The sequence below is a fragment of the Tachyglossus aculeatus genome, chromosome 1, assembly GCF_015852505.1.
Source record: "Tachyglossus aculeatus isolate mTacAcu1 chromosome 1, mTacAcu1.pri, whole genome shotgun sequence".
In the NCBI taxonomy this organism is placed as follows: domain Eukaryota; kingdom Metazoa; phylum Chordata; class Mammalia; order Monotremata; family Tachyglossidae; genus Tachyglossus; species Tachyglossus aculeatus.
Window position 1 is genome coordinate 170,609,819 of NC_052066.1, and position 26,807 is coordinate 170,636,625.

General features: G+C 45.4%; 1 protein-coding gene across 3 annotated transcripts in view; it reads right to left on the reverse strand.

The window, feature by feature from the left end:
- The window catches only part of IFT43 (intraflagellar transport 43), a 139,399-nt gene that overhangs the window by 41,013 nt on the left and 71,579 nt on the right, over positions 1-26,807 (reverse strand). For all 3 annotated transcript variants that reach the window (XM_038742152.1, XM_038742123.1, XM_038742187.1), the window contains one exon: positions 23,268-23,332. In XM_038742152.1, coding sequence (XP_038598080.1) covers positions 23,268-23,332 — 65 coding nt within the window. The remainder of the gene's footprint in view (positions 1-23,267; positions 23,333-26,807) is intronic.

A 26,807-nucleotide genomic window follows, 5' to 3' on the forward strand; every position in this document is an offset into this window, starting at 1 on the left:
CTCTTGGATGACTTCCTTGAAGACTTTCAATAATGCTCACTGGAGAATGAGATGGGAAAGTTTCTCAATGGGGCAGAAGCATAGTCTGACATTTTTCAGATCATCTTTGTCCGATCCTTAACAGAGAGTAACAGAGGCTAACAGAGGCTGATCAGGACTGGACCTATTTCATAGTGCTATTCAATCAATGAATCAGTGGTATTTCTTGAATGCCTATTGTGGTCAGAGCACCTTACTGAGAAATTGGGAGAGTACAACAGAGTTGGTACACACAATCCCTGCCCACAGGGAGTTTACAGTCTACTTTATTTTGATGGCAGGAGGGGAAGGTCGGACATAACTCCAGCTCGATCAGCCAAACAGTTATGGGTAGTTTCAGGATCTTGCTCAATTTTTTAGGGTATCAATATCCATCAGAGATCTCTCTTGAAGATGAGGCTTAGGGCAGCACCCACAAAGTCTTGGGACATTCCCTCACAATTCCATATGCTGAAGGGAAACCTGTATAGATGTCTAAGCAACAAGACTCTCTCCTTGCTTATAGATTTCGATGGGAATGCCATTACTACTGGGTGTGCTACTCTTTTTTGTGGCTGTAACTATGGTGTGGGGTTGGAGCTGAGAACATGCTTAAAGGAAATAATCTGCCTATTCTAAGCTGGAGATTAAATATTATAGCCTGCTGGAAGCTAGTGCTTTTGTCTGTCATGGGGAAAGGAAAGAAGTCTATCAATCAATCAATCGTATTTATTGAGCACTTACTGTGTGCAGAGCACTGTACTAAGCGCTTGGGAAGTACAAGTTGGCAATATATAGAGACGGTCCCTACCCTACAGTGGGCTCACAGTCTTGAAGGGGGAAGCACAGAGAAGTGAAGTCTATGGATCTTACCTACTCCCCCGACTCCTCCAAAGTTTCCAACGACTGCCCATTCCCATCCACATCAAACAGAAACTTCTTCCATCGGCTTTAAGGAACCCTATCAGCTCTCCCTCACTTATCTTACTGCGCTGCTCTCCTATTACAATCTTACCCATTCACTTTACTCCTCTAATGCCAACTTACTCTCCATTCCTTGATTTCATCTATCCCACCACCAACAACCCCTTGTCCATGTTCTCCCTCTGGCTTGGAACTCCCCCCCAACGACTACTTCATATCAGACAGACCACTTCTCCCCACCTTTAAAGCCCTTTTGAAATCACACCTCCTCCACGAGGTCTTCCCTGACTAAGCCCTCATTTCCCCTATTTCCTCTTCTTTCTTTATCACTTATGCACTTGAATCTGTACCCATTCAACACTTGAGATCCACTCCACCCTTAGCCCCACGGCTGAATGGCCTAATGGATAGCGCACGGGCCTGGGAATCAGACGGACCTGGGTTCTAATCCTGGCTCCTCCACTTGTCTGCTGTGTGACCTTGGGCAAGTCACTTCACTTCTCTGTGCCTGTTACCTTGTCTATAAAATGGGGATTAAGACTGTGAGCCCCACATGGGACAGGGACCGTCTCCTACCCAATTTGCTTGTACCTTCCCCAGTGCTTAGTACAGTGCCTTGCACATAGTAAATACTTAACAAATAAAACAATTATTAAATCCTTATACCCTGTCATTTCCCCTCTCTGCATTTATTTAAATGTCTGTCTCCCTCTCAAGACTGTAAACTCCTGATGGGCAGGGATGTGACTACCAACTCTATTGTACTGAGTTATCTCAAGCAGCGTGGCTCAATGGAAAGAGCCCGGGCTTTGGAGTCAGAGGTCATGGGTTCAAATCCCGGCTCTGCCAATTGTCAGCTGGGTGACTTTGGGCAAGTCACTTAACTTCCCTGGGCCTCAGTTACCTCATCTGTAAAGTGAGGATTAAGACTGTGAGCCCCCCATGGGACAACCTGATCACCTTGTAACCTCCCCAGCACTTAGAACAGTGCTTTGCACATAGTAAGCACTTAATGAATGCCATCATTATTTATTATTATTATTAAGTCCTTAGTACAATGCTCTGCACACAGTAAGTGGTCAATAAATACCACTGATTGATTGAAAACTAACGTGGATGAAGTGGTGATAGGGAAGAGGGTTAAATACCACACATGCTGATAATTTGAATAAGATACAAATAAGATACATTGGTAACTCAGGTGGCTATATATACAAATGACCACAATGCTTACAACAAAAAGTCGTCATAGGGACTGAGAAGAAAATACCAGAATAACTGTTATTAGGATAGAAGATCAGTTCAATTATGGAGATAGGCAAAATGAAGACAGCTTCCCTGAAAATCAGTGTTTCTATAATCCTTTACATACCATTATAAACAATCCAGTTTTAATGGTCAACAGAGGTTCTACTATTTTTGCTGGGGAGAAAATCAATAAATTAAAAGGACTTATTAAGTGTTTACTGCGTGCAGACCTTGATGTACAGAGGAAGGAGCAACATTGGAGGAGCGAGGAGATGTGTGCAGAAAAAGATTGTAGAAAACAAACCCAGGCAGTAAAATATGGACTAGAAAGGGGCTGTCACAATAATCAAGCCAGGATATATATGGCAAGGACCTAGATCAGAGTGGTAAATGTTTGGCTGGAGACGAAACGGCAGATTTTAGAAACATTATGGTAGAAGAACTAAGCAGATATGACAGCAGATTTAATATAAATGATGGAAAGAAATGGCAGAGTTGAGGATATTAACAAAGTTAAGGCTTGAAAGGCAAGGAGGATCCCGGTGCTTTTAACTGTGACGAAAAAGCTAGGTGGAGGACAGGATTTCTGAGGGAAGGCGAGGATTTCAATTTTGGACAGAGTAAGCTGGAGGGGCTTATGAAACATCTGTATAGGCAAGAGGAAATGTGATCTCACCTTCCACAGAAGTTGTAACTGAAACCCCGGGAGCAGATGAGGGAGTGAGTTTAGATGGCAAAATCAAGGGGACCCCGAGTAGAGTCCTTTGAGGTACTCAGACAGGGAGTGGGAGGTCGAGAAAGAGCTGGTGAATAAGACCAAGAAGGATTAGCCAGAGAATTGTGTCAGGAAAAAGACAAGGTTAGATATTGCTTCCAGGAGAAGCGAACGATCCACCGTGTCAAAGGCAGTCAGCAAACTGAGGAAGATTATGACCGAGTAATGTCTGTCAGATTTTGCAAGAAGGAACTGATAAATCAATCAAATTTATTGTGTGTGTGTGTGTGTACATATATATGTGTTTGTGTGTACGTGCATATACCCAATATGAGGAGTTATCAGGGACAATAGCTAGATGGCACACTGAGATCCACAGAATGTATGTTTTAGAATTAGGGAGTTGCTCATTTACTTGAAAGCAGAAAGAAAGGAGGCATTGGAGAGGGAGTGGTTGAAGGAGGCAATCAGGGAGGGAAGAAGGTGGGCAAATGTGATTTTACATAAGAAACAGAGTCAGAGATACAGATGAGGGGGTGGATTTTGAACACAGGGAGACATCCTGTTAAGAGAGGGCCGAGAAGGATGAGGGAGGTGGGAGGGAGTTTTTGATGGCTTTGATTTTGTCAGCAAAGTAGTTAGCAAGGTCACTGAGATGAGAGAGAGGGGAGTTGGGGCACAGGGAGTTTCAGGAGGGAGGTAAAAGTCACGAATAGTTGATGGGAGCAATTGGCACGGGAGCTGATGAGGGAGAAGTAGTGTTGCTGGGCAGAAGAGAGGGCTGTGTTATAATCAAGTGAGGATGCATCTGAAACAGCCATACACAGCTTTCTCCCCCTTTTAGACTGTGAGCCCACTACTGGGTAGGGACTGTCTCTATATGTTGCCAATTTGTACTTCCCAAGGGCTTAGTACAGTGCTCTGCACATAGTAAGCGCTCAATAAATACGATTGATGATGATGATGACAGCTTCCACGATGAGGTCCTGAGTGACCACAGCTTCTAGGTGAATCTCACGGTAATCAATCAATAGTATCTACTCAAATAGAAAGCAACATCTTTCGGGAGATGCAGCATATTGCCGAAAACTGCATACGCATTGGCCTCATTATCCAGCCACGGGATGACAGCACTTCGCACCCTAACCTGGCTTCCGTGTGGAAGAGAGGCAAAGTATGGGACGTACTAGGTCAGTGTGCTATACTGGTGCACTTGGCATCCTCAGTATGGACCTTCTTAAATCACTAGAAAACACTGACTTAATCCTTACAGAATTATCACTACAATCTGCAGTTCCTTGACAAATCTGAGGGAAGGAACTCCAGCATGGGAGCGTGGATTAAGATTAAACTTCACTAGGACGGCTGAGTGATACGCCCAGGAGTGCTGCAGGTCAAGAGTGTCTTTAATATTAGAGTTAGATGAGGGAATTGCATTCCAGGAGTATGTTAATACTAAGCCATCGCTCTTTTATGAGTCGCTTTCAACCCAAACCGCTCTCAGTCGCTTCCTTAATAAAATGAGACTGAGAGAAAAGAAGTTATGAAGTTCACGGATACGTTTTATTTCCGAGAGACAGGATACATCAAAAGGAGAACAAGGAGAGCATGGATGTTGGCGGAATGTTAACCAGTGGCTGCCTTCCCTAATCACTCCCTCTTGGCTTTCAGTCACTCACACAGAAAGTCAAGCTCCTCTTAGCAGAGGTTGGCTGGCTCCGCGCTCTCCAAACTTTTTTCCCTTAAAAACTTTTTGGCTCAGTTGGATTGCATCATGCGATCAACATCTCGCTTATGTCAAGGTCCCCGAGGACAGCAGTCCAAGTAAATGGCATGCTCTGAATAGTCTCTTTACCACATAAAGAGTACAGTGCACGGCATTTTGCCTTACTGGACATACCATGTTTAGCTCTTGTAATTTTAGAATGGGAAATGGAATCTTCCAGCAGGAAGTCCTGGGACAAGAGGATTTCCTTTCTTTTCCCTCTTTATTTACTCTCCCCTGGTTGTTCTCCTACTTTCGACTTCCATCTCTACACTGACCACCACTCTTAAATCCAGTTTTTCCCCCCACCATGCCTTCGCAAAGGTTACGCAGTACAATGATGAAGGAGTCCTGACCTTTCAAGCCTGGTAGCCTAGGAAGAGGAATTGATTATAGTGCTAGTGGCTTGAATAATATCACTCACACTCTCTCTTCCCTGATAATCGTGTTTACGCAGTGGCGCAGGGTGCAACAATTCAGTCAATGGTATTTATTGAGCACTTTCTGTGTGCAAACCACCGTACTAAGTGCTGGGGAAAGTACAATATAACAATATAACAGTCACCATTCCTGCCCACAATGGGCAAGTGTTGAGGCAGGTAGCGGGACGGCATATTGATAAGTGTATGTGTGGTTTTTGCTCATCCAAGTTGGCTCCAGATGCAACTGGGATTAGAAGCCAGGTGGATCTCCTGATTCCCAGACCAGTGCTCTTTGTAGTGTAATCCACATCTCCTTCAAGAGACATCTTTTTCCCCTACTCCCTCTCACTTCTGTAGCACCTATTCATCTGGATCTGTTTCCTTTAAGCAACTGATTTATACCCCACCCTCAGGCCCACAAGATTGATGTACACGTCCATTCTTTATTGATTTATATTGTCTGTCTCACCCTCTAAACTCCTCGGGGGCAGGTAACGTGTCTACCAATTCGGCTGTATTGTACGATCCCAAGCGCTCAGTAGAGTGCTCGGGCCCAGAGTGAGTGCAATAAATACCACTGATTGATAGATGGAAAACTCAAATAACTATTGCATCGAATAGATTAAATTATTCACTCATTCATTTAATCGTACCTATGGAGCACTTACTGTGTGCAGAGCACTGTACCGAGCACTTGGGAAAGTATAATACAGCAATAAACAGGCACATTCCCTGCCCACAGAAAGCTTACAGGCTAGAGGGGGGAGACAGACATCAATACAAATAAATTACAGATATGTACATAAGTGCTGTGGGGCGGCGGTGGGGGGAGAATAAAGGGAGAAAGTCAGGGCGATGCAGAAAGGAGTGGGAGGGGAAAGGAGGGGGCTTAGTCCGGGAGGGCCTCTTGGAGGAGACATGCCTTCAATAAGGCTTTGAACACGGGGAGAGTAATTATCTGTTGGATTTGAGGAGGGAGGGTGCTCCAAGCCGGAGGCAGGACGTGGGTCAGGGGTCAGTCTCTCGGAATACTTCAAAATCTGATGTAGAAAAGAAAATAACTCGAGATGATTTCATGACGTCTTTCCTCAAGGTCTCTATTATAGAAGGCAATGCAATCTCTCTCTTCCTTAAGGATGCAGTCACGGCTCTCTCCCAGTCGTTCTCAAATCCTGCCATTTCTTCTGACACATCTCCCTTTCAGATCAGATCCACCACAAAAATAGTAACTGATTTTAACTTCCACAATCTTCTTCTCATGCCTTCCCTATTTATCATCTTTCCCCTTTCTAGGGTATCAGCTAAAATCAGCATCTTTTCCCGGTTCTAAAATCATCTTCCTTATCTCAGAAAGCTCCACTATTTCCAGTAGGCCAAAATTTAACCTTTAGTTCTGGTATTCAAAGTTCTCCTTCCTCTCTTTACTCCTCCATTCTTTCTTCTTCCTCTCCTCTCTTCCTCTACCCTCCTTTTGTTCTTCCTTTTGACTCTTTGGCCTCCCTAAGTCCATTTTAGCTTCATTTATTTTTTGACAATGGTCTTTTCTGCCAGAAAAGCCCCCAACTTCTCATTTAAAAAAACAAACAAAAAAACCACACATCTCTCTAATTCTTTAAATCCCTGTCATTCTAGAAGACAGTGCCTAGATAATAATCATAGTAATTGTGGCATTTTTAAGCAATTACTATATGCCAGGAACTATTCTAAATGCTGGAGGAAATACGAGATATTCGGGTTGGACACGGTCCCTGTCCCACACAAGGATCACAGTCTTAATCCCCATTTTCCAGATGAGGGAGGGAACTGAGGCACAGAGAAGTTAACTGACTTGCCCGAGGTCACACAGCAGAGAAGTGACTGAGCCGGGATTGGAACTCAGGTCTTTCTGACTTCAGGCCCTATCCAATGGGCTACGCTGCTTCTAGACATTGGGACAGAAAAGGATGACAAACTAAGAGATATGAGCTGTCCCATCCACGAGGAACCTCCAAGAATAATCTCATCATCAGCTGGAAACAGTATTTACTTATTTGACTGATTGCCACTAGAGATATTTTAGAGATATTTTGGCCTAGTGGAAAGAGCACAGGCCTGAGAATCAGAGGACCCCTGGTTTCTAATTCCAGCTCTGCCTTTTGCTTGCTGGATGATACTGGACATGTCACAACTTCCCTGTGCCTCAGTTTCCCCATCTGTCAAAAAGGGGGAATAACTGTTCTGCCTCCCCTTTAGACTATAAGTCCCAAATGGGACAGGGACTATGTCCAACATGATTATCTAGTATCTACCTCAGTGCTTAGTGCAGTGCCTAGCTCACAGTAAGCACTTAACAAATACCACCACTATTATTGTTATAAATATTTTTGCATTACATGATTCAAAGGACAGTCTTTGAATAGGCACAATTCAGCTGGGACTATGGATCCTGCATTAGCTTTTTCAGCCACACAAATACACATCAGTGATATCTTCTTTGAGCACGAACGACATCTCTCTCTCCCCCCTTTATATATATATTGATAAAACCATTAGCATGGAGGCCATGACCATCTTTCTACTCTTCCCGAGCAATCTGCTGTCACTGTTGAAGTCAGAGTACTAGACTGAGAGACTCCTACCTAGCAATTCTATTTCTCATTCTCATGATCTTACGACATTCTTTTGTTGATGATATCTTGTATATCACTAAAAAGAAGTAGTGAGAACAAGAATGGGCTTAATCAGAGAATGGGTCATGGAGAAACCTTAAAAGAAAGAAGTGACTGAAGGCCTTGAGACAGGAAAAAGAGATTTGTCCAACAGTTTTGTCTTCCTGAAATGGAAGCCAAGACTTAGGAAGGGATGAGACACTACAGAAGAGGGGGCCAGCCACTATTAGGAGTTTGAATTTAATCTACATGTGACAAGAAAGCACTGGGTAAGGAGGAAGCGTGTATTTGGAGAATTGATGTGCATGAGAGTTAACTTTGGCAGTGTGGGAAGGAATGGTATGAAGAGAGGAAGTGTGGGGAGATGTGGAAAAATCCCCCTGAAGAGAGGCTGGAATGTATCCCAAGCATGGAATTACCCAAACCTAGGTAAGAATTCTGATGGGGGAGATAAGAGAAAAAGTAGTTCCAATGGAGAGGCCTGCATCAAGGTTCGGGGCCTGGGGAACAGGGAGGGTAGGAGGCACTACCAAGACGTGGAGATAGGTTTAGGAGGCAAATGAGGAAATTGTGACTGAGCAATTGGACTTGTCCTGGAGACACTGAAAGAGGTGGAAAGATAAGCCTGGGACACAAACAGTGGCTGAGACCATGTCAAAGAGGATTTTATCAAGTGCGTGAACAGACAGGAAGAAGAATCTGGAGCTTGGGATAAAGCCTTAATGGTGGTAAGAAGAAGAGGAGTTGGACTAGGCAGATAAAACTCACCTATCCAGGAAACCCTGGCTACTTTAGGTTTTTCAAATGCCAAAGAGCTCTCTTTACTTTTCTAAAACAGCTTTCTTCCTAGAAACAAAAGTCTCTAGTCCCCTCTCCAAACTGCTCAAACCTGAAAGACAACACTGTGTATCATCATCATCAATCGTATTTATTGAGTGCTTACTGTGTGCAGAGCACTGTACTAAGCGCTTGGGAAGTACAAGTTGGCAACATATAGAGACAGTCCCTACCCAACAGTGGGCTCACAGTCTAATTATTAATGATACTGTGTATCAGTAATAATAACTACAGTATCTGTTAAGCGCTTACTATGTACTAAGCATTGGGGTACATACAAGTTAATCAGGTTGTCCCACGTGGGTGTCACAGCCTTAATCTCCATTTTACAGAAGAGGTAACTGAGGCAAAGAGAAGTTAAATGGCTTTCCCAAGGTCACACAGCAGACAAGTGGCGGAGCCAGAATTAAAACCCAAGTCTTGTCACTCCCAAGCCTCTTTCCACTAAGCCATGCTGCTTCTCTAGTCCCCCAACTAGCCATGGCTTCTAGAAGGAAGGCTTAGGGAGGATTCTCTAGAAAACGAAGCTAGCTTGTGGCAAGCCTGGATCAGAGGAGTCCTTAAAGGGAAACATCTTGCCCGGTCTGACGTTGAACACAGCCCCCTCACTCTTTGGGACAAGAGAGAACTCTAATTGCTTCACAGGCCACCCTATAGGAGCATTTGGGTCAGATAACTTCATGTCAAAAAGCCACAGCCAGGTTCAGTCATAACACACACAACAGAGTAGCCCGAAAAAGGACCTAATTCCCGGCGGGCAATAGAGGGTTAGAAAGAGAAATCATTCCCAAAGCTTAATTGAACTTAATAACTTGGCTAATTAAGCCTTTAATGGCAATGTTGGCGCAGACTTCGTTTATTCTCTGGGTACAGGCAGCTGCTCACTTTGTGCTTACCTTCTTCTCAGAAGCTCTGCAGCCACAGAGTGCGTTGGGGATGGTGCTGAGGGGTTCCTAGTTCATTCATTCAATCGTATTTTTTGAGCGCTTACTGTGTGCAGAGCATGTACTAAGCACTTGGGAAGTACAATTCGGCAACAATAAAATGCTTCCCCCAGAAGGATCTCCCACAGAGGGAGTATGTTATAGGTTTGTCAATCCAAGGTTTATTTCACACTATGTCCCAACTACCACCATCTTGGGGTTCTTTCACCTCCCCACCTATAGAATTCCCACCTACCTTAGGAAAGGCTAAAGAACAGACAAGGGGAAGAAGTAAATATACATATGTATATATGTTTGTACATATTTACTACTCTATTTATTTATTTTATTTGTACATATCTATTCTATTTATTTTATTTTGCTAGTATGCTTGGTTTTGTTCTCTGTCTCCCCCTTTTAGACTGTGAGCCCACTGTTGGGTAGGGACTGTCTCTATATGTTGCCAATTTGTACTTCCCAAGCGCTTAGTACAGTGCTCTGCACATAGTAAGCGCTCAATAAATTCGATTGATGATGATGATTAAGTAAAGGGAATGGGGAAAAGGCCCTTACAGATGCCGTCTGAGAAAAATTGAGAGCAATGAATTCTAGGGCAGGCAAGATTCATTTTAGACAGTCACTTTTGGTTCAGAGGGTGGCTCTGGGATCATTTTACCTTACTCATTATAAAGCCCCGTTGGTATCAGCACGGTTCCTGGCCACTGAAAGTTTGAAATGGCCAATTGTGGTTATAGGCAAACTTCCAGCACAGCGCAGATGATGGTGGTAACTCGACGAAGAAACAACGAGGCAAGGCTAGAATAAGTCCTGTTTAAGTGTTAGAGACTCCAAGGACATTACAAATTGTCTGGGAGTCTTCCGAGTGAGATGGAGAACTGGAGTCTTGTTCCTGGCTCTCCTATGTCCGACTCCTTGCTCACAACTTCCCTCTCTCGCCGGATCGTAGCTCTCCCCGCCGTCAAGGCCCTCAAGGACGCTTTTGCCAAAGAATAATTCTTCTCCCCATGTCTTATCTGCTCAGTGATCACCTCCCTACCTAGGCACCATTACCTGTAGCCCTTCTGCACACCTTGCTTTTACATAGCCTAATATTTCAGCATTCACAGACACATCTTCCCATTCTCTTTGCCCTCCTATCTGTAAATTATTGTGTGTCTGTCTCTCCCATTAGATTGCAAGAGGGGCAAGGACTGTATCTTCTAATTTTGTAGTTCTCTCCCAAGTGCTCTGCATGTGGAAGATGCTCAAAACGTGCATCTGATGGATTGACTGAGGATAAGAGGGGGTTTGTAGGTAAGGCCTACCCACTCGGCAGGATCACAAGCCCTTGGAGAGCACCAGAATGGTCTCTGATTTGTGATACCACAAAAACCTCCATAATACTCATTATACTATTTGAATTGGTTTAAAATTTGTACCCACCCTAGGGTTTTCTCACTGACAATTTCATTTTGTTTTCACCACGTACCTGGAAAAATAGGAGGGAGCAGGTGTAAACTATTGCTATTTATAGATGTGAAAACTAGAGCACAAAGAGTTTAAAATCACATAAGAGTCTAGGGGCAGAGCTGGGATTCAAACCAAGAGCTCTGGATTCCCAGACCACCCAGAGTTTCACTGCCATCTGACTTCTGCAAGTTCTGCATCCTGCATAGTCCTGGTCACTCAGTTCCCACAAAAGCAGTACGGATACTTATAAAGCAAATTAATCCTAAAACACACCCCAAGCTCCACCCAAGAGAACCATTTAACCTACTCCAGGTTACAGGTAAATGTAGCCATTTTTGACACCTGAGGGACTTAACCTTTCAGGTCAAGAAGTCCCTTGTCAGTGCAGAGGGACTAAGTGGGCGGATTGCTGGTACGTTCATTAGGAAGACGCTCGGGTCAGAATGTCCAGATACCACTGATTTCTGCCTTATTTATTGGCTCGGAGTTTGCACCTCCATGAAGCATTCCCAGGTACTGAATTCAACCACTAACTGTGATTTTGACTTCGGCCTCTACTAGTGGGGCCCCCACACCTATCCACCTACTGTATTGCATACCAACATTCATTCATCCCTTCAATTCATTCAATCATTTTTTGAGCGCTCACTGTGTCTTTGTCGTACGCTTCCCAACTAAGAAATAAAGGGAAAGATGAGCTGGAGAGGGGAAGGAAGTGCGCCTAGATAATCTCTCTTGAGGGAATAATAATGATAATAATAATGATGGTATTTGTTAAGCGCTTACTATGTGCCATGCACTGTTCTAAGTGCTGGGGTAGATCCAAGGTAATTAGGCTGTCCCTCATTGGGCTCACAGGCTTCATCCCCATTTTACAGATGAGGTAACTGAGGCACAGAGAAGTTAAGTGAATTGCCCAAAGTCACCCAGTTGACAAGTGGCAGATGTGGGATTAGAACCCATGACCTCTGACTCCCAAACCCATAATCTTTCCAATTATTAAGTTAATTGTTAAACACTTACTATGTGCCAGCACTGTTCTAAGTGCTGGGATAGACATGAGTTAATCAGGGTGGACAAAGTCCCTATCCCACATGGGGCTCACACTCTCAATCCCGGGTCATCTTGGTGCAGAAACGCTCTGGGCACGTTACTCCCCTCCTCAAAAACCTCCAGTGGCTGCCTGTCAACCTACGCATCAGGCAAAGACTCCTCACTCTTGGCTTCAAGGCTCTCCATCACCTCACCCCTCCTACCTCACCTCCCTTCTCTCCTTCTACAGCCCAGCCCGCACCCTCCGCTCCTCTGCCGCTAAACTCCTCACCGTGCCTCGTTCTCTCCTGTCCCGCTGTTGACCCCCGGCCCACGTCATCCCCCGGGCCTGGAATGCCCTCCCTCTGCCCATCCGCCAAGCTAGCTCTCTTCCTCCCTTCAAAGCCCTACTGAGAGCTCACCTCCTCCAAGAGGCCTTCCCAGACTGAGCCCTCTCTTTCCTCTCCTCCTTCCCATCCCCCCCACCCTATCTCTTTCCCCTCCCCACAGCACCTGTATATAAGTTTGTATGGATTTATTACTCCATTTATTTTACTTGCACATATTTACTATTCTATTTATTTTGTTAATGATGTGCATTTAGCTTTACTTCTACTTGTTCTGATGACTTGACACCTGTCCATATGTTCTGTTTTGTTGTCTGTCTTCCCCCTTCTAGACTGTGAGCCCGTTGTTGGGTAGGGACCGTCTCTGTATGTCACCAACTTGTACTTCCCAAGAGCTTAGTACAGTGCTCTGCACACAGTAAGCACTCAATAAATACAATTGAATAAATGAATCCCCACTTTAAAGATGAGGTAACTGAGGCCCAGAGATGTTATGTGACTTGCCCAAGGTCACACAGCAGACACGTGGCCAAGCCGGGATTAGAACCCAGGTCCTTCCGACTCCCAACCCGTGCTCTATCCACTAAGCCATGCTGCTTCATTCAACTCCACATCCCTCTTTGCTTCCCAAGCACCCTCACCTACTGCAGCAAATATGACAGTTCTGTAGAGTTCTTCCATAAAAATGGGAAAGCTGACAAGCCAAGCCTGGAAATTTTAACATCTTGGACCTCATGTCAGTTTTCTTCCTGAAGCAGAGCAACTGCTCAGAACGGACAGCAATGACATCATCTCCACCTGGCCGTGGACAACCACCGACTCTGAGGACACGCTGGCCCATCCTTACTTAATTCCATCGGGGAGGCAAAGGCTGTAGAAAGGACAACCATTACCGAAATTCAAAATGCTCGGTCCGCTTTTCATCTAATCCGAACACTCTATTTTCCACCCAAATCAAGACTCTCGGTTCTACTTTTCCTTCTTGCTCAGAATGAAAGCAGAAGAATAATTCAGCAAGCAGCTGCAGAGAGGGATAGATGCAGGGACCGTTGGGCTGATTAGTTACTTCTGGATTAAAATCTGGAGGTACCAGGCTACCAGGTGGCAAAAAATTAGAGTCTGAGAATCAAACCCAGGCGAGAGCTGGGATGCAAGCACAAACGAGAAGACGGCTGCCACTCAACAGAGATCTGAGCTCACCTGCTAAAAGAGCCAAGGATGGACACTTTCAATATGCACCTAGTTCTCTCAACAGTTCCGCTACCATCCCATCCCATCCCTCTTTCCTCTACTCCTCAATCAATGGTACTTACTGAGCACTTACTTTGTGCAGAGCGCTTGGGAGAGAACAACAGGATGGACCTGGAAGATGGCTTACAGTCTAGAGTTCAGCCTCTTTGATTCTACGGAGGGTGCTGCGAGCGGTCCGACAGATTCGGAAATGGGTTTCGGGTGGAGGTGTGGGGCAGAGACACTATCTATCGTTGGTTTTACTGACCCATTCTCTCCGGCTGCTCCTTCTGGGTTTCTTCTGGCAGCTTTTCCTCTGCCGCTCGACCCATTCCTGGTGGGTGCTCTTCACAACTGTGTCCCCTCCTCATTCTTCTTTACACTCATCAATCGGGGGAGCTCAGTTGCTTCCGTGTCTTTCACAAACATCTCTATGCGGGTGACTCCCAAATCTACCTTGCCAAACCTGTCGACTCCTCTGAAATCTCACATTTCCTCCTGCTTCCAGGACATGTCTATGTGGATGTCCTGCCAGAACCTCAAATACAGTTTGTCCCAAACTGAACTCCTCATCTTGCCCAAATCCCCTCTTCCACTTCACTTCACTAGATTGCAAGTTCATCTCTAGGCTGTAAGCTCATGGGCAGGGAATGTGTCTGTCTATTGTTCTCCTGTACTCTCCCAAGCACTAAATGAATGACTGAATTGAATGAACTTCCCCATCCCAGGTGACACACCTCAATCCTCTCTGTCCTCCAAGTCTATAACCATGGCATTAGTCTTGACTCCTCCCCATTCCTTTCATGCCCAAAAGTCAGCCCGTGACCAAATCCTGTTGGTTTTTCTCCCTATTATTTCCAGGATCCATCCCTTCCCCTCCTATCCATATGACCACCTCGCTGGTAGAGACATTGGTCACATAACAAGGCTTGACAACTACCTGGCCTCCTTACAGACCTCCCTGCCTCTAGTCTTTCCACTCTCCGGTCCATAGCTCACTCTGCTGCCCTGATTATTTTTCTTACAACTTTCTTCAGCATCCACCTTTGCATTCCTCAAAAGCTTCCATTTTTACCCTTTCTTCATGTCAAGAACCCTTGGCTTTACTACACTCCATCAGCTCCCTAGACTGTAAGCTTGCTGTGGGCAGGGAATGTGTCTGTTGTCGTACTCTCCCAAGCGCTCAGTATAGACCTCTGCACCCAGTAAGCGCTCAATAAATATGATTGACTGACTCTCTCTCACCTGCTTACCTGCTCCCTTCTCCCACTACACCCCAGCTTGCCTTCTTTGTTCCCCTCTAACCTAGGCACTGTGCCCAGTACTCATCTCTCTCACCTCTGATCTCTTGGTTATGCCTTTGCCCCACTCTCCTGATCTTCCAGACATCAACTCTCTTCGTCGTTTTTGGGTTTTTTAAAATGGTATTGACTAAGCACTTACTAGGTGCCAGGCACTGTACTAAGCATTGGGGTAGGTAAAAAATAATCACACTGGACACAGTCCCGGTCCCACATAGGGCACACAGTCTTAATACTCATTTTAGAGACTGAGGCTACTGAGGCGCAGAGAAGTTAAGTGACTTGCCCAGGGTCACCCAGACGACGAGTTGCAGAGCTGATAATAGAACCCAGGTCCTCTGACTCCCATGGCACTGCTCTTCCCACTAAGCCAAGCTGCTTCTCAACAGGCCATGCTGAATCTTCAAAGTCCTTCTGAATTGACACCTCCTTCAGGAGGCTTTTCCCGATTAATGTCTATTACTCCTCCTCCCCGACCTCCCTGCCCGGTGATTGATTGGTGGTTGGAAAAGGGCTTCAACCTCCATGAGAGCATGCATACCCCAGTAGATTCAGTACCAGGACCCGTGTTCAAATCTTGGCTCCACCTTTGGGCAAATCACTAACCTTCCTGGACCTCATCTGTATAGATAGAAATATTTGGCTCATCTCTCCTGGTACTGAAAGGATTACTGAATATCTGTAAATTGCCTTGAGCTCCTACAGAGGAAAAGAATTAGGACAATTCTATTCTTTCTGCACTGAAAAACTCTTCCAAACACTCTGCTCCTTATGGGCCTTAGCACGATGCTTTTGTTGTATTTCTCCCCAATAGTGTTCTTGGGATTGATGCCTGCATAACAACAGTAATAATAACTATTAACTATTTGTTAAGCACTTACCTTGGGTCGGGCACTGTACTAAGCACTGGGGTGGAGACAAGCAAATGGGGTTGGACACAGTCCCTGTCCCACATGGGGTTCACAGTCTCAATCCCCATTTTACAGATGGGGTAACTTGAGGCACAGAGAAGTGACTTACCCACGGTCACACAGCAGACAAGCGGCAGCGCTCAGAACAGTGCCTGGCACATAATACGTGCTTAACAAATACCAGCAGAGCCAGGATTAGAATCCATGCCCTTCTGACTCCCAGGGCCGTGCTCTATCCTCTATGCCATGCTGCTGTAAACCTAAGAAGCGGTTAACTTGCACCCGATGATTACTTATTAATACCCTTGCTCGACGCGAGGTACATTTATCTGGCCAACACCCGACAGCGGTGCCAATTCAAGAGGACAAAACATCTGTCAGTAACCGGGCTTACACATCTGGGGACTCCTCCTGCTCGAGGTGCTTGCCCTCCCCAGGTCTGCTTGCAAATGAGAACATAACTATCGGCTGCCAACGGCGAAGGTGAAGAGACTGCGCTGTGGGCAATGACACGGAGGGAGAGGACAGAAACCCTTTAGTATTCCTGGAACATCTAGTCCATAAAAAAGGGAGGAAAAAAAAAAATGTCCCAGGCCCGCACACTGCAGCTTTCCCGCCATCTTGATGTCCTTGACGCGTGCAGATGGTGTGGAGGCGGCCGGCACCGGAACAGCCCAAGAGAAGGAATGAGAGGCCAATGGAGATTTATGTGAGGAGAGTGAGATGGACAAGGTAAAATTGTCAGGAGGAGTTGTTAGAAAGTAAAATATATTGTGACAATTCCACTCCTGCCGTTCATCAATAAACTGACAGATCATTTAGTGTCAATTAGGGGTGATAGATGGACAAGTCCCCATGATCCTGGGCCAAAATTAATGGCTGGGAGGGAGAGGGTGATTGAAAATGACGGCTGACATTGAGAAGAAAGTCCTGAAGGTCCCAGAGGGGCCATTACTTGCCTCATTCCCTTGCAGATCAATGCAGGGACAAACCCAAAAACAGGCACTTCGAGACAAAACTTAATCAGACTTCCTCTCTTTCCTTCTTTTTCTAAGTTTGGTTCCCTCACTTGGCTTGGCTCCCCTGTGCCTGATCTGTCTACTTCAGTAACTCTACCAACAGGTGGGTAAGGAGATTCCAGGCTGAAGCTTCTCCACAGGTCTGTACGCATCAGGTCCGGAGATGAGAGCTCGGGAAAGCTCCTTTCTCTCTCTCCTTTCCTTTAAAGTTTGAGGAAGGGCAAGCAAAAAGAAAAAAAAAACCCCAAAACCCCCGACACCCACAAGCAAAGACCAGGAGCCCAGTTTCTCCTGCCCCCAAATCTGTCTTACGGTCCCTGAGGGATCACTAATGTAAAATCTTCAACTCTCCCTGCCTGACAGGGACAGGATTGGGATCTATCGGAGAAGACGGCCTCTCGGTCTCTTGAGTTATCTTCCACAGATAAAACACAATTACATTTTAAACCCCTCATCCTTTGGCAGAAGGTTTCACTTTTCTGTTCATCTACAAAGCCCTCCGATCAACCCTTTAAATAATCTATCCTAACCTTCTGCCCATTCTCTAGGGCACACCTATGAGCCAGCTGTGCCACACTCTGCCTTGGGGACCCTTTTCTCTGCCACCCCCCTCTCCCCAGCCCGCCACGGAGGGCACATGCTTCTCTAAAGACACTACGGCTCCGGGGCAGGCTCGGCCCATGTGTCAGATCCAGGTGTGCAAATCAGGATTCACGGCTATGGCCATTCTAGAATAGGTTGCCATCAAGAAATATGGAGGCATTCCCTGACAGTAAAGGTCGCTTAATTCTGAATGAGGTTACAGAATCACCTTCCCCAGGGACCTATAAGAGGAAGATAGACAGCCGAGTGAAAAAAAAAAAAATCGCCATCAAAAAACATTTACTGAGCAACTAACTGTGTGAAAGGCACCATAGGAGGCCACCGAGGAGAGTAAAGCAGTAGAAGAGACCTTCCCTGCTCTCAGTGATTTAGGGGCAATTGCATTTGGAGGCAGTGACTCTCCTGGATGACCCCCAAAGACTCCTTTCTGGTGAGGTGGGCCCAGCGTCCACCGTCCCCACCTCCCACCCTCTCCCCCAACCCCGGTGAAGATGATGACACTCTGGTAAGGCTATTTGTTGGCAGCACCTTATCGATCGCTACTTGCATATTATGAATTTTTGTCTGTTTCTGAAAGTTGGAAGTTTTCTATGTGTCTGTGACTCCAACCCATTTTAAATTGTGAGGCCAAGCAACTTATCAACGGTATTTATTGAGTGTAAAGAACCGTACTAAGACCTTGAAAAGTACAAGAGAAGTTAGACAAATGTTCCCTGCCCTCTGGAAACTTACAATCGAATGGGGGAAACAGACAACCAGGCAACAAGACAGGAACTGGAGGAAGAACAAATTCCTTAGCAGCAGTGACTGCCTGCTAATTTTCTTTGCATTGTTCCCCAGGGCCTAGCGGAAAGAGCACAGGCCCAGGAGTCAGAGGACCCCTGTTCTAACCCCAGCTCTGCCACTTGCCTGTTGTGACCTTGGGCAAGTCGCTTCACTTCTCTGAGTCTCAGTTTCCTCCCTGTAAAATGGGGACTCAATTCCTGTTCTCTACTTCTTCTGTACTGTGAGCCCCAGGTGGGATAGGGACTGAATCTGATCTGATTACCTTTTCTCTACCCCAGTGCTTGGCACATAGAAGGGCTCAACAAGTACCACAAGTATTATTCATACATGGGAGTGCCCTTAATAGATACCGGTGACGATGATTATTTTCACCATCCCTACGAATCCACTTATTACACACCCTGGGCAGAACTCTAGTGGTACCCCAAAATACCATATCCATCTTCGCCTGAGTTACTTTTATTATTAATAATAATAATAATGGCATTTATTAAGCACTTCTATGTGCAAAGCACTGTTCTAAGCGCTGGTGGTTACAAGGTGATCAGGTTGTCCCAAGGGGGGCTCACAGTCATAATCCCCATTTTACAGAAGAGGTAACTGAGACAAAGTGAAGTTGAGTGACTTGCCCAAAGTCACACTTTTCTGCCTCCTCTCCCCATCTTGCCCAGCCAGAAAGGTACAGATCTAAGACTCTGATGAAGCAGTTGCTCCAAACTAATGCCAACTACCTACACCTCAGGGTACACCAATCAAACAATCAATCGTATTTATTGAACGCTTACTGTGTGCAAAACATACCCCAGTCTCATCTATCTGGACGACAACCCCTTTCCCACATCCTCCCTCTGGCCTGGCACTCCCTCGTCCTCCATTTATGCCAGGCTACCACTCTGCCCCACTTCAAAGTCTAATTAAGGTCACATCTCCTCCAAAAGGTGTTCCCTAATTAAGCCCTCTTTCCCCCACTCCCTCTCCCTTCTTGAATCTGTGCCCTTTGGGCATTTGGAATTTGTCCCAGTCTCAGCCCCTCAGCACTTGTGTACACATCCATAAATTATTTATTTATATTTATGTCTGTCTCATCCTGTAGGCTGAAAGCTTGCTGTGGGCAGGGAGCTACCAACTCTACCAACTCTGCTTTACTGTATTCTCCCAAGTGCTTAGTATTGTGTTCTGCACACAGTAAGCACTCAATAAATATCATGGACTGATTGACTGATTGTTAGATAACAGGAAAATTAATTCAATCAATTCAGGGTATTTACTGAGTGCTTACTGTGCGCAGAGCACTATATGAAGCACTTGAAAGGGTGTAATACAATAGAGTTGGGAAACATAGTCCCTGCCAACAAAGGGCTTACGATCTAGTGGAAATCTTACAATCAAGCTCCTGTCTCCATTCCCAGGTTAGACCCAATCCTTCTCCCTAGATTTCATCTGGTGCACGACCTAACTGTAGAGAACACAGTCTTGATTCTATTATATTACATATATAATATATAAATTATATATAAAGGCAACAGCAGAGCAGATAAAGAGAATCCTGAACAAGGTTCTTGCTCAAGATAAAGTGTTCGGCTTAAATTACAGAAACAGGAGTCAATGGTCTACGTAAGTCATTTTTGCTATTCAAATGGCATATTCGTTTTGGAGTTCATCTTTCATTTAAGATTTGGAATACATGAAACTTGAAAACAACTTAAGCTTTTCATTTAGTGCCAGAATCAGGCACCCAAACAGAAGACTTATTCTCACTCTAGGCTCCACACATCCTGTGCCTTCATGTCTTACTGCTGCAACTATGGTTTCCAAAGATATCAAGTGGCAAAGTGCCTAGATTTCACTGTGCACTGTTTGTGTCGATTCCTGCAGTTAAATATTTTAAAAAGTAATCAATAATTCCCAAAGAACTGCCAATATTGAATTGACAAATGTTTTCCCTGGATGAGGGCGGCTCCAAAAATGCCTGTTGGGTTGAAATCTCAATATTCTGCACAATAGAGATATGAGTTGGTGCATGAAACTTAAAGCACCTTGCTTACGCAAGTAAGCCACCTCTGACCTGAGTGCCTATTCCAGACTGCTTCAAGGCCTGGATGTGAGGAATGAGCAACCAGGAGGATTGTTTCAATCCTTTCATTACGATGTTCAATTTTCATTGCTTCCACCATTTCTGAGAAACACGGTTTAGAATTCAGGTAAGATGGGTTTCCAGCCCCGGCCTCGATGTCTCCTGCTTAATAACCCTTCCTTTCTTTAATTCTAAGTATTGTGAATCATGCCCCCTTAAGTGGCACATATTCAGGGCTTTAAAAAACAATATATTTCTTGGTGTCACCAAGGATGGGCAGGGCTAATAAACACATTTTGCACCCTATTTCAAAGCAGCTCTGCCTATTCCATTCATTCCATTCAATCGCATTTATTGAGCACTTACTGTGTGCAGAGCACAGTACTAAGCACTTGGAAAGTACAATTCGGGAACAGAATGAGACAGTCCCTACTACCCAACAATGGACTCACAGTCTAGAAGGGGGAGACAGACATCACAACAAAACAAGTAGATAGGTGTCAATACCATCAGAATAGATAAACAGAATTATAGCTATATACACATCATTAATAAAATAGAGTAAAAAATATGTACAAATATACACAAGTGTTATGGGGAGGGGAAGGGGGTAGGGCAGAGGGAGGGAGTGGGGGCGATGGGGAAGGGAGGAGGAGCAGAGGATAAGGGGGTGCTCAGTCTGGGAGGGCCTCCTGGAGGAGGTGAGCTCTCAGTAGGGCTTTGAAGGGAGGAAGAGAGCTAGTTTGGCAGATGTGTGGAGGGAGGGCATTCTTGGCCAGAGGTAGGACTTAGGCCAGGGGTCGATGGTGGGACAGGTGAGAACGAGGCACAGTGAGGAGGTTAGTGACAGAGGAGCGGAGTGTGCGGGTGGGCTGTAGAAGGAGAGAAGGGATGTGAGGTAGGAAGCGGCGAGGTGATGGAGAGGTTTGAAGCCAATAGTGAGGAGTTTTTGCTGCACGCGAAGGTCGACAGGCAACCACTGGAGATTTTTGAGGAGGGGAGTGACATACCCAGAGCGTTTCTGTGGAAAGATAATCTGGGCAGCAGAGTGAAGTATAGACTGAAGCGGGGAGACACAGGAGTTTGGAAGATCAGAAAGGAGGCTGATGTAGTAATCCAGTTGGGATAGGATGGGAGATTGTACCAACAAGGCAGCGGTTTAGATGGAGAGGAAAGGGCAGATCTTGGCGATGATAATCATAATTATTATTACTTTCTGGGGCTGCCTCTTCAATGCCTCAGGAATTTAGGGTTTGGTAGTTTGTTTTTTCAGTCCCACCTGCCCATCAGAAAGTGAAGGAAGCATTCCGGAGGGGCATTGATTAAAATCCGTTTGCCGCCAAAGATAACCACATTCCAGCTTCGGACTAGAGGTACAGCTGCTTCCTGAGCCAGTCTCTCTTTACCCAGGTCCCCGCTCTCTCCATATACCGCCCTGGCTGCTTCTACTTCAGTGCCCTCCTTTGCTAGAACCCTCTCCTCCCTCAAGAGCCAAAATAAACCCTCTGATTTCTGCTGCCAGGCTGAAAGTGTTAGAAACTTTCCACCTTGGAAAAACAAAAATCTCCAGGTTTGTAGCTGCCCTGGCACTGCCTCTGAAAGCCCTGAGCTTTTCCTGTGACTCAGCCTTCTGCCCCCGCTCCCCTCTTCCTTATAATAATAATAATAATAATGATGGCATTTGTTAAGTGCTTACTATGTGCAAAGCACTGTTCTAAGCGCTGGGGGGGGGGGATACAAGGTGATCAGGTTGTCCCAGTGGGGCTTACAGTCATCATCCCCATTTTACAGATGAGGTAACTGAGGCTCCGAGAAGTTAAGTGACTTGCCCAAGGTCACACAGCAGACATGTGGCGGAGCCGGGACTCGAACCCATGACCTCTGACTCCAAAGCCCGGGCTCTTTCCACTGAGCCACGCTGCTTCCTTCAGCCACTTGGCACACTGCCATTGGATCGAGCCCAGGACCGGGAGTCAGAAGGACCTGGATTCTAATCCTGGCTCCGCCACTTGTCTGCTGTGTGACCTTAGGCAAGTCACTTCACTTCTCCGTGCCTCACTTACCCCATCTGTCAAATGGGAGTTAAGACTGGGGGCCCCACCTGGGACATGGACTACGTCCAACCTGAGTAACCCCAATGCTTAGTACGGAGCCTGGCACATAGTAACCACTTTTTGAATAACGTTAAAAGAAAGAAAAAAGAAGGATGGAGGGTAAAGTTGCCTTCAGTTGGTCAAAAGGCTCTCCTGGTGGCTTAGTGTTACTGGCAAGATTGCAGCACTAAGCAAATACAGTAGCCAAGGAAAGAAAAGTATAACAACGTCACTGGATCCTTGCTCCTGTGTGCCTAATCATTTCCAGAAACTCACACTAGCCACACAACGGATCGGAAGAGCAGCCAACGGTAAAGTTTAGCTTGACGGGTGAACAGAAACCAACATAAGGTGTGTCCTGGACACATCTATTTCCCATCTATCCTATGAAAAGCCCATCTCTTTTTCATTACCATAATCTCATTAGCCAGGGCATTGACTAGAATAAGATTATTGAGGCTTCTTGTGGGCAGGAACCAAGTCTACCATCTCAGTTGCATTGTACTCTCCCAAGTGCTTAGTCTGCGCAAAGTCAGGGCCCGGCAAATGCCATTGATTGATTCAGAGACTCACTGATTAGTATTTGCAACAATTAGTATTTGGGAGCTAGGAAGAATACTGCCAGCTGCAGGGGAATTGAACAAATAATGCTGCTTTCTTTTGACTTCACTTACAGCACTGGTTTGCGACGAGCTCAAAGACGTTAGCTGAGAAGCGCCTCGTTGAGGCCAACTGTTTTCTTTTCTATTTGGATACAAGAGGGAGGAAGGGGCATGAACCTAACACATGGGTCGTTGGCTTCAACCAACTGTCCATTCCAATTTAGGCTGCCCACTATGAAAAACACACCTGGGAAGCTAAGAGAGTAGCAATTTACTCTATGAAAACAGCCGGTACTCACTTTGAGACTTTCAGGGACTCATCTGCCCATCCTCCATGTCGCCGAGCTGGTTTCGGGGGAGGACCCTAAAAAAATCAAGGGGAAGAAGAAATACATATCATCCGTCCAAAAGGCCTCCAACAAACAACCTCCTTGGGCCCAAAAGGGCCAAAACCAAGAATCAGATTAGCAAAATGTTCACGGCAAGGGATATAGCAACTCAGAACTCACACTCAGCTTTGGCCAAAATGAATGAAAAGAACATTATTTATAAACTGCACCACTCTACTAAAACTCAGAACAAGGTACTTTGGCAGAAAACATTTCCCTACGGGGAAAATGCCTGGAAGCATAAAGGTAAGAACTTGGAAATAATATACGAGAACTAAGACTTTAAAAGGACACTCAACGGAGAGAGAAATCAACCGATACCCCTGGCTTACCTGATGGGGCGAAAAAAGCAAACAAGAACATCCGTGTTGGAAGGAAACTGCTCGACAATCTGTCTGTTTGAATAACTAACATTTTCCTGGTAACGTTTCCTTTAAACATTATTTTTACTTTTCCAGGAACTTTTGAATATTTAACGCTGTTACCCCAAGTTTAACTACAGGCTGCTGATCCTTCGGTAAATGGGCTGAAACGTTTAGAATCACCGCCACTCCCTGTGAATTCACCATTCAATTGCTATTTTGTCACTTCTGAAGAGAGAAGTCCCTCAAAGAATCAAAATACCTTTCAGTCCCAATTCTCCTACCCAAAAACAGAGCAGTTTCCTTCTTATATAGTGGGGGAGACAATTCAGCCTCATAAAGGATTATTGCTACGTAGAGCACAAGACTTTCCCGAACTGCAGTGAGATGGTTCTTCAAGAAGCAAACCTGTCACTGCAGGTTCATAAAAATAAAAAAACTTATTCATTCTAGGATTATTTAAACTTATTTTGCAAGTGAACCTGGTCAGCTCTGCTCTGTTGTTTCTGGCCCGGTATCTGTGCTGTTTCGCAGCGCTTCTGGTAGCCGACAGAACATTCCTCTCTCAAAAATAGGCTATTCCCAATGTCTTTGCTGGATGGCACACACTGGTTTTAATTAGTAGTCATATAAGGAGAAGGAGCAGCACACACACTGTTTTAATTAGTAGTCATATAAGGAGAAGGAGCAACATTTACTGAGTACCCACTTGGTGATGTGCAGGAAAGAGGGGATTTTTATGGGGGTTTTTTTAGCACCTACTATGCTTCAAACAGTACAGCGTGGCTCAGTGGAAAAGAGCCCGGGCTTTGGAGTCAGAGGTCATGGGTTCAAATCCCAGCTCTGCCCATTGTCATCTGTGTGACTTTGGGCAAGTCACTTCACTTCTCTGGGCCTCAGTTACCTCATCACCATCAATCGTATTTATCAATCGTATTAATCAATCGCATTTATTGAGCGCTTACTGTGTGCAGAGCACAGTTACCTCATCTGTAAAATGGGGATTAAGACTGTGAGCTTCCCGTGGGACAACCTAATCACGTTGTAACCTCCCCAGCACTTAGAACAGTGCTTTGCACGAAGTAAGCGCTTAATAAAAATGCCATTTTATATATTTTTATATATATGTATTCTAAGAGCTGGGGACACTGGACCTCACAGCCTAGGTAGAAGGGAGAATAGGTATTTAATCACCATTTTTACAGTTGAGGAAACTGCGAAGTTGAATGACTTGCCCAGGGTCATACAGCAAGCACTTGGCAAGTTGGCATTAGAACCCAGTCCTCTGTCTAGACTGTGAGCCCACTGTTGGGTAGGGATCCGTCTCTGTATGTTGCCAACTTGTACTTCCCAAGCGCTTAGTACAGTGCTCTGCACACAGTAAGCGCTCAATAAATACGATTGAATGAATGAATGACTCCTAGGCCTTTCCACTAAAGCCTGCTGCTTCCCCTTGGGAAGTACGGAATAACAAGGTGACACATTCGCTGCCCACAGGGAGCTTACACTCCTACAGGGGAGGTAAACATAAAAATATTGACAACTAGAGGGGCCAAGATAAATAAATTAATGGTGTAGTGGATACAGCAATGGCCTGGGATTCAGAAGGTCGTGGGTTCTAATCCTGGCTCTGCCACTTGTCTTCTGTGTAGCCTTGGGCAAGTTACTTCACTTCTCTGGGCCTCAGTGACCTCATCTGAAAATGGGGACTAAGACTGTGAGCCTCACGCAGGACAGGGGCTGTGTCCAGCCCGATTTGCTTGCATCCACCCAGGCGCTTAGTACAGTGCCTGGCACACAGTAAGCACTTAGCAAATACCACAATTATTATTACAGAGAAACGGCTTGGCGTAGCGGCTAGAGTACGGAATAACAAGGTGACACATTCACTGACCACAGGGAGCTTACACTCCTACGGGGGAGGGAAACATAAAAATATTGACAACTAGAGGGGTCAAGATGAATAAATTGATGGTGCAGTGGATAGAGCAATGGCCTGGGAACCCGAAGGTCATCGATTTTAATTCCGGCTTTGCCACTTGTCTGCTGTGACTTCGGGCAAGTCACTTCGTTTCTCTGGGCCGGTTACCTCATCTGTAAAATGGGGATTAAGACTGTGAGCCCCATGTAAGACAGGGACTGTGTCCAACCTGATTACCTTGCATCTGCCCCAGAGCTTAGAACAGTGCTTGGCAATCAATCAATCAGTCAATCGTATTTATTGAGCGCTTACTGTGTGCAGAGCACTGTACTAAGCGCTTGGGAAGTACAAGTTGGCAACATATAGAGACAGTCCTTACCCAACAGTGGGCTCACAGTCTAAAAGGGGGAGACAGAGAACAAAACCAAACATACTAACAAAATAAAATAAATAGAATAGATATGTACAAGTAAAATAAATAGAGTAATAAATATGTACAAACATATATACATATATACAGGTGCTGTGGGGAAGGGAAGGAGGAAAGATGGGGGGATGGAGAGGGGGACGAGGGGGGAGAGGAAGGAAGGGGCTCAGTCTGGCACAGAGGAAACGCTTAACAAATACCATTATTTTTATTCTTATGTTTACTTTAATGCTAAGGCTCTGACAGGATGTCGGAGAACCACCACAGCAGTGAGCTTAAGGTAATCAGTAGTATTTATTTATTGAGTTCCTGCATACTAAGCATTTGGCACAACGAAGTGAACAGTCACCATTCTTGCCCTCAAGAAGATTTCAATGGAGAAGAATTCAATTGAGATTGAGAAGCAGCGTGGCTCGGCGGAAAGAGCCCGGGCTTTGGAGTCGGAGGTCATGGGTTCAAATCCTGGCTCCGCCAATTGTCAGCTGTGTGACTTTGGGCAAGTCACTTCACTTCTCTGTGCCTCAGTTACCTCATCTGTAAAATGGGGGTGAAGCCTGTGAGCCCTCCATGGGACAACCTGATCACCTTGTACCCCTCCTAGGGCTTAGAATAGGGCTTTGCACTAGTAAGCGCTTAATAAATGCCATTATTATTATTATTCAATCTAGCAGGAGAGTAACCCTAAAATAGGTTCCAGGTTTGAGGTGATACAATAAAATAAAGATCTGCACCTAAGCACT